We start from the raw sequence: 9,218 nt of genomic DNA, 5'->3' as shown, positions 1-9,218 counted from the left end.
GACTGACATGACACTTTCATAAACATGACATAACACATGTCATGAACATGAAGAAGCTTTCGTGAATATTTATGACTGTTGTCATAAAGAGTCATTCAGTAAATTATGACACTTTTAATACAAAGTTGACATTATTCAAAATGTCTTTGTTATGACAACTTGACATTAACCAAGAAATCATTACTGTTTAAACTTTACCTTTAATAACTTTAATACCTTTAATAATTACCTTTAATAAATTTTTAAAGTGCAATCAGTAATACTTTTATAAAAAATTTATATCAGTAATGATTTCTTGGTTAATGTCAAGTTGTCATAACAAAGACATTTTGAATAATGTCAACTTTGTATTAAAAGTGTCATAATTTACTGAATGACACTTTATGACAAGAGTCATAAATATTTATGAATTCTTATTGATGTTCATGGCAAGTGTTATGTCATGTTTATGACAGTGTCATGCCAGTCTTATTCACCCCCCTTCAATAAAGTGTTACCATTTGTTCCCAGATGACCACAATTTGAAAACACTTTGCATTAAAATGATCATTGTAAGCATATCATTATATTTAAAACCATTATAAGAAGAAATTCAAAATCATTCAATATATTTTTTCACAACAGTAATAATTAAACTGACCAGATTTCAAACATAACTTCTCTTTGTTCACAAAGTTTTAAATCTGGCACTTCATGGCTGTAAATATAACAAAAGATTCCCTTCAAAATTGAATCTAAAGGCTTACAGTCTGAAATGACCTGCAGAGACAAAGGAAAGTTAAATGTGTAACATGTCATAATGGCCAAGCTAGTAGAGGAGAATATTTATTATTGTATCATGTCACGAGAGTGCATTATGACATTGTGTATCCTTTAAAAGATCGGGATTTTTATGTTTGCTCAGTATTCATAAACAGAGTGAGGTGTTCTCTGTGACGTGCTTCTAGTGCTCTGGCTGTTGAAGCTAATGTGTCTGGACAGGCAGGGAATTTTCTTAATCACCAGTTTATTGAAGTGACTCTGGAATTTTTTCCCTAGAAATGTGTAAAACATTGGACTAATACAACAATACAAGTATGCAATGTTTCGGGTCAAGTAATATGCATAATCTAGGTTTTGTTTGGTGGAACATGATTCTTCCTTGTCAGTTTCAACAGCTGATATATGAATTGCTCGAAGAAGGCATACAATATTGTAGGGTGTCCAGCAGACAAAAAATGTGAAGATGATTACAAATATTAGCTTTATGGCTCGACACTTCTCCTTCATCCGGGTGGAGAGAATCCGCAGTGTGATCCTAACGTAGCAGTACATGACCATTATGAGAGGTAATAGGAAGAAAATCATGAACTGTTGATAGTAACTGACCAAACGCCAGACTCTCATACTGCTTGCTGATAACCCTGATTCTTCACACATTTTGCCTTGCATCGAGCTCTTCCACACATTTCGAAGGACCAACTCTTTAACACTTGCTGAAATACTGATACACCAAACAATGACAGACGATATTATGGCATACTTTTTCTTTCTGCGCTTGCAAGCTGCAAGCGCATGCACCACAACCAGGTATCGGTCAAATGTCATGAGAGTGAGGAAGAGGATGGAGCTGTAGAAACCGATGAAATAAGCACTGCTGACCATTTTACACAGAGCTTCTCCAAAGATCCATTCAGACAAATGGTAGGTAGCCCAGAAAGGCAAACTGGAGGCAAACAGGAGATTGGAAAGCACCAAATTCAGCAGAAAGATGTTTGTGACTGTGGTGAGCTTCTCATACTTGAAGATAATGAGGAGGACAAGGCCATTTCCGAGGTAACTCAGGAGGAAGTTAACATAGTAGAACACTGGGATCAATTTTGCACCAAACATGTTAACAGTCCTTTTGGCACACAGCTGGACAAGTTCACTGACCACGTGGCTCGGATCCTCTGTTGTATTCATATTCTGCAGGTAGAGCATGTAATTATAGTCATCATCATCCATGGCTGATGTTTCTCCTGTGGCACATTAAAGAAATACAGAAGTAAGACTAGAGCTAGGATAAAATCAGTTTTCCTATAAGTTACACACAGAGGTCTGGGTTGAAACTCTTACACAACTAATGCAAGTCTGAATAAACAGACAAAATGTTGAAAAACCACATATCCATATGCAATTACTTCCCCAAAATTTAAAAACAGACATAATTACTGTATTTTCCGCCCTATAAGGTGCACCGGATTATAAGGCGCACCTTCAATAAATGGTCTATTTTAAAACTTTTTTCATATATAAGGTATTATACTGTAAGGCGCATAGAATGGACGCTACAGTAGAGGCTGGAGTTACGTTATGCATCCACTAGATGGAGCTGCACTAAAGGGAATGTCAACAAAACAGTCCAACTCCGGTTGGCGAGGAGAGCCTTCCGCGACTGGGCTGGGGAGTGGCCGGACGATGGGCACCCTTCTCCGTTTGCGCACAGCTTTTCGTGGAGAATGTGGTGCTAAATGACCTGCAGACGACCTGATTCTAGACGAGGGGTGGGCAATCCTGGTCCTCGAGGGCTGGTGTCCTGCAACTCTTAGATGTCTCCCTGGTCCAACATGCTTGAATCCAACAGCTGAATCACCTTCTAAGTGCAGTCAAGTTCTCCAGAGTCCTGCTAACAACCTCATTATTTGACTCAGGTGTGTTGAAGTAGAGATGCATCTAAAAGTTGCAGGATACAGGCCCTCGAGACCCGGAGTTGCCCACCTCTGCTCTAGACGATCGGTAGGTAGATAGGTCAGTTAAACTTTATTAACAGATTACAAACCAGCGTTCTGACAACTATCCCAGCATGCGCAGCGCGCTTCTTCTTCTACGGGCGAAAATGAAGTCGGCGGCTACTTACTTATTGTAGTTACTAGATCTGTTGTGGCTCAATATTGTTCCATATATAAGGCGCACCGGATTATACTGTCGGCTTTTGAGGAAATTGAAGGTTTTTAGGTGTGCCTTATAGTGCGGAAAATACGGTAGTTGTTTTTTATCATCTGTATTGTCTTATTAATGTTAGTTGTATGATAACTTGTGCTTCAACATGTCCAAAAGGTTATTGCAGATATGTAATGTGGTGGGATGGTGTTCCACCCTGCCCCACTCTGTGCACCGGGCACCGTTGATTGGTGGGCGGAGCGAATGCCTTTATAGTTGGGCGGGCCGCTTTAGGGTGCGTGCGTCTTTGTTTCTCCCACTGTTGCTACGGTCGGCGACTACATGTCAGGTTGGTTGGTCTTTGGGTGCTACACCTATCGTGTGTTTCTGCTGTGTTGCTTTGATGGCGTTGCCGGCTGCAGCTGGGGGTTGCTGTGGCGTGCGGCTTCCATCTGGTCCTCACCTGCTGACCTGCTTCCTCCCGGGTTAGGCTGTGTTTCCACCCCTGGGTAAGCTACCTGCCATTTAGCTTTTGATTTCTTTTATCTGGATCCACTGTTAATGGGTTTTCTGTTTCAGGTAACTGATTGTGTTTGGAGCTACATCGCTTTGGACGCTCTGCTGTCTTGTCTTGTCTTGCCGTTGTTTTGGCCGCTCTCAACTAAACCTGTTGCGGATTGGGCCGGCTGTGTGGGCGGGGCGTTACTCCTCTGGCCCCATAGAAGGGTATTTGGAAGGAGATGAAAACGATTTGTTCCATTGTTTTCTTTTAGTTTTGTTTTGTGATTGAAGTTACTAATTAGTGTTCTTTTTTGTTTGTTTGTTTTACTAATTTCTTTTGCATGTTTGGAATAATTGAACTTGTCTGTCCTTTTCCTTATGTGTTTCTTTTGTTCCAGGGACCGAGTAGTAGGCCTGAAGCCTCATTTTTAAAAAGGATTGTTTTAAAAAATTGTTAAATAAAATATTGTGCACTGCTAAGTCTGTGTTCGGGTGCATCTTGTCACTTTTAAAAAAGATCTACACCAGCTGGTCACAAAAGGCTAACTTACATATATTCATACATTCACTTGCATACATCCAACATAACTGAAAAGGGTTTGGCCAAAACCTGCTTGCACATGCTTGCACAACACATAAGGGACCTTGGTCAATTTATTAACTATCACAATATGTTTTGGGAACAGAAAGCCCAGAACAAGGGCTTGTACTTAATTTGTAGTTAATTTGATATTAACATATGAATAAAGACTAAAATCTATATTGAGGAAAGTTTATGACATTTATTCGATTCTATGTACTAAAAGTTCTTAAGTAAAGAGTGGATTCAACTAGATACTACAGATAAACAGGCCACTTAAATCCCAAATGGATCTTTTCTGCATGAAATTTCCATGTTCTCCTCATTCTCTCTGGACCTGCATGAAAAAATGAAATGCAAAATTCACAAATACATGCACAAGGCTATGTGAATATTTTTGTGCAGTCCAACAAAACTCATTGAACACTGAGTACCGAGAGAAAAATTTGTACTTTATCAGATCTTTATCTTTATCAGATAATGTTGTAACAACATTTAAAGATTCTGTCCCCTTTTTAATTACTTTAATACCCCAGACAATAAATGATTATAAGTTGCATTAAGTAAAGACTGTACTAGAGATATGTCTTAATCAGAGACACTTAGACTTAAAATTATATCTTTTAACACTCACATTTATTCCATTATAATTGTAACCTCTTAAATGTTTGAGATTTTTTATCTCCCATCTTCATATTTCTATAATTTTACTTTGATACATTCTTCAATACATCAAACCAGCCTATCCATATACATACATCTTATAGAGAAGTATAGTTTTGAAATGGCAAACTTTACCCAGTGATTCATAAACATTTTGTCACACTGATGTTTTTCTCCCCAAAATCAGGATCTGAAACTGCTGATCAGCAAGATTAAAAAGTCATGTCTCCTATGCCTTCGCAACACTGCTATTTGTACATACAAAAAAAAAAAAAAAGTTACTTCTTACCAGAAATGATTCATTGTCAGCTTTATTTTTTGACGAACATTGTGTTTTAACTTCTGGCTATATCGGATGTTATGAAAATAAATATATATATATATATATATATATATAATTTGTGAGTTATTTTATATTTTTAAGTGAGCAGGAAACACTGCAGATTTCTCACAAAAAACTAGAAATTGAAATCAACACCGTCATCAGAACAGATGCTTCTCTTGGGTCATTGCTTATGTTTCTCCATTTTAGTATTATTTTAGAACAAAGCTTTATGTTCAAACCACCAAACTGTTCAAACATCTGGTCACATTTCCTGATGAGTGGTTGCAACATCAGGTGCTACATCTAAGCAGTTCATGGCTGCTACTTTCTTTCTACAATTCTATGAAAAAAGCAAGGCTGTAAGAAGTAATCTTTTTTTTTTTTTTTCATTTTATGTAATAAATATTGAAAGTCTTGAATTTGGTGGGTGTTTTGCACAGTTATTAGACTTAAAAATGTTAGAACCTGCTGAAAATCAAACCATTGTTATGTCCTGATATATGAAAAGCCTAGAGTTATAAGTACAGTTCCTATTTGTAAAATGAGTATATATGAATAAGAGCTTGAAACAGTTTGAGTGGGAAACTTTCATTAAGTTAAGTATATTATTTTTTAACAAACATTAAACCTTTCTTCATCAGTAGTAAAACATTAATGTTCCCTAAAAGCTGATTAAGCTAGAAACGTCACTTTTAAAGGAAGTCATTATGGTAAACCTAAAGAATCATACCTTCTTGTGAGTTTTAAAAAATCACAACATAAAATAAATAAATAAAAAAAGAGCTATCCCTTAAATAATCTGTGAAATTATATCCTGGTTATATTTTAGGTTTAGAAAAGTGATGAAAGTATCATCTATATACTGTATGTGATTCTCACAATATGACTTTAGCTAAAGTTTTATAAAATAACAACAGGATCCAAAATCAAGCCAACTTGACCTTACCAGTGCAGCTCTGTAGATATCCGCCTGTGGTCAAGACCCAAAATGGAGTCACAGAAAATTTGTTTGCGATTTTGACTTTTGACAGTAATAAAACCAGAGGGGGCTGTAACCTTGGCAAACGGATGTTCTTAAAAGCCTGTGTGTGTGTGTGTGTGTGTGTGTGTGTGTGTGTGTGTGTGTGTGTGTGTGTGTGTGTGTGTGTGTGTGTGTGTGCGCGCGCGTGTGTGTGTGTGTGTGTGTCTTCTGTAGTAGACTATTCAGGAGAGATATGACCCAAGTAAAAAAAAAGTATGCTTTAGTATACTTAATTTTAACATACTTTAGCATACTTTGATTGATGTATTTAAAACTGTACTATTTTAGAACAACTTTTTTTGTGCTTAGTATACTTTAGTAGTATTTAAATAGTTTTAAATTACAACTTTTAGTATACTTAGTATACTTCAACGTACTTTTTTGGAACAACTTCAAGTAGTACTTAGTATACTTTAAGTATACTTTTTTATGTAGTATTCAAAAGAAATATTCTAAAATATTCCATATTTTGAGTGTACTAATTCTGTCATAGAATTATATTAAAAATATACTCTTAATATACTTTAAATATACTACTATTATATTAGTAATGTATTTAAATCACACTTAATTTTGTTTTGATTTACTGCTATTGCTAATAAAGTAAAATTTTAATTACTCATGAAATTCCTATTTTCCTATTTTGTACGTTACATGCATAACTACACTACAGTACTTACATTGTTTTAGGCTACAGTTACACAGAAAGATTAATTACACAAGATATTCAAGGTAATTAAAATATTGTGTTTAATTACAGACATTTTTAAATTGTCCAATTTTACTCACAACTTTATGAACTTTACATAAATTATCAGTTTACACATCAAAATTGAACACAATTAACATGAAAATTTAAGTGTGACAAAAAAAACATGAAAGATATTATGTTAAAGAACAAAAATGATGACATTGTGCTTTCAATATATTACCATTTTGGTAACACTTTATTTGATGGGGTGTGCATAAGATTGACATGACACTGTCATAAATATAACACTTGCCATCCAACTTTTAAAACAAATTCTCATTAAAGTTGTCATTATTTACTGAATGACACTTCATGACACCGTTGGTATGTTCCTAACATGAGTGACGATCAACGACAGAACATTCCCATTCACTGCACCTTACAGAAAAATACAAAAAAGAACAATAGAGCAATTAAACAGAAAAAGCATTTGTATTTTAAAGAGAACAGAAAAATGGCAAATAAAAAAATAATACTTACAATTTCAAGACGTTGTGGACTCGCCATGTATGTGACATCAGAACTGATGATGATGATTGGGACCGGATGCCTGGGGTGGAAAAACATTTCCTAGTGCCTTCTTTGCCTGTTTATGTTAGAAGTAGAAAAAAAATAGTCAGCAATGTCATAGAATCAGTTGATGTTGGACATTAACTATGAAGCTGTTTTAAGTGTGGACTTAAGGAGACAAACTACCTTAAAATCTTTCCATCCATGATCTGAACACACTGATCCTTGCAGGGTGGTGAGGGGGGCTGGTGGTGCCCATCTCCAGCAGCCATCAGATGAGAGGTAGGGTTCACCCTGGACAGGTCACCAGTCCATCACAGGGCCCTGAAAGTCAACAACAAATAAAATGTATGAAAGAGAAATGTTATATTAACAAGGGAAAAGTTCTGTCCAGTTACCTTTAAATAAATTCATGTTTATTTAAGCACTTGGTGTTGGTAACACATCAGTTTTTGTTGTTGAAAATGTAGCTAGCTCCTCATTAAAAAAACAAAAACAAATCTACATCATGAAGACAATGTGAAGGTTCATCCTCAGAGCTGGTTGGTGATCTGGAGAAGTCAGAGCTTCTTCTGAGACAGGAAAGTCTTTAGGTTTCCTAACACCTGATTTCTCTGGCTTCCTCTTTCATCTTCATTTGCTTAGTTAGACTGCAAACATATGTTGAAGATAAAATCATTGATGAACAAGTTATAACAACAACCTCACAATATCAAAGTCTCTCTGTCTTATGGAGCTTAATTAAAACCAGGTTAGTTTATGAATTAAAGAATAAGTTTCGACAAACAGCCTCCATGCATTTATAACATGAAGCTGAATGATTGCTATAGTAATAATCATAGAAGTCCCAATAAAATTGATAAAATAATTATTTATGAAACCAACGTAAGTTGTATATCTTTACTGCACTGTTTATAATTAAACAAAGATAATTAATAAGCAAACTTACCACTAGCTAGCAACACATTAGCAGCCTTTGTCCCTTCGGTTCATTTCACGACACATATTTCATTTCCAACGGTTGTTGTCCAGTTGTGTTGTCGTCTAACTCGGATTAGGACGTCACCAGCTTGAATTTACCAAAATTAGTAACTATTATCAAGGCCCTCTCTACTTTTAAGGCAATATTATGCGAGTGAAAATGGCGAATTTGAACAGCTTTTGTTCCCTGCGTTCAAGTTTTTTCTTCTCTTTATGACGTTTTTTGAAAAAAAAAATTAAAGTGTGCAATACCGCCACCATCTGGTCTGGAGTGTGAACTGGAACTAAAGCCGTTAATTATAGATCTTACAGATCATATCTTAAACAACATTACATCATGATTATATATTTTTTTATTCTTTGCCATTTTAACAAAAATAGTAAAAGATTATTAAGGCACCTAAAAGACATACTTTTTAGGTGCTAAAAAAGTATGCCTAAAATTTACATGAAAAGTACTTTATAGGTGCCTAAAAGACATACTTCTGCATATGTATCAATTAGTTTTATTTCGCAATCAGATCGCTGCGTGTTGCAGACTTCTGGCCAGGTTCCTCTTGAAAATGAGATCTGGATCTCAACGGGGTTCACCCGGTTAAATAAAAGCATACTTTATTAGCCTAAAATTTACACTGAGATGTAATTTGAAACATAGTGAAATTAATAATTTAAAGTAGTAACTGAATTTAAAAATGTATATATTTTGAGCATAAATTTTAAAATATACACAAAATATATTTTAAATATATTTTAAATATACTTGAGCAAGTGTATATTTACACTTGGGCAAATATATATTTTGTTCACTTAAAGCAGTGTTTCTCAACCTTTTTCGGGCCAGCGCCCCCCTAGCCTTTATCCAGGTCCCTCACCGCCCCCCACCAAAAAATTGTAGGCTACTTTGCACTGACAATTATTTTATTATTAGTGTTACTATCATTATTGTAGATGTTTTGAATCGGCGCACCGATTATGTTTTCCCGTA

At 35.5% G+C, this 9,218-nt stretch overlaps 1 protein-coding gene across 1 annotated transcript; it reads right to left on the bottom strand.

The window, feature by feature from the left end:
* Positions 1 to 434: 434 nt before the first annotated feature.
* ccr12a (chemokine (C-C motif) receptor 12a) lies at positions 435 to 5,986 on the bottom strand. Its single transcript, XM_008433526.1, has 2 exons — positions 5,917 to 5,986; positions 435 to 2,000 (listed from the first exon to the last, which is right to left on the bottom strand). The coding sequence occupies exon 2, from the start codon at positions 1,984 to 1,986 to the stop codon at positions 901 to 903; it is 1,086 nt and encodes a 361-aa protein (XP_008431748.1). The 5' UTR covers positions 1,987 to 2,000; positions 5,917 to 5,986; the 3' UTR covers positions 435 to 900.
* Positions 5,987 to 9,218: the final 3,232 nt, after the last annotated feature.

The sequence above is a fragment of the Poecilia reticulata genome, linkage group LG17 (assembly GCF_000633615.1).
Source record: "Poecilia reticulata strain Guanapo linkage group LG17, Guppy_female_1.0+MT, whole genome shotgun sequence".
Taxonomy (NCBI): domain Eukaryota; kingdom Metazoa; phylum Chordata; class Actinopteri; order Cyprinodontiformes; family Poeciliidae; genus Poecilia; species Poecilia reticulata.
Note: the sequence above shows the minus strand (reverse complement) of the source record. Positions and strands in the feature narration are given on the sequence as shown.

Bases quoted from the DNA above. Each gene is read 5' to 3' on its own strand.
- ccr12a (XM_008433526.1), bottom strand. From the start codon at position 1,986: ATGGATGATGATGACTATAATTACATGCTCTACCTGCAGAATATGAAT.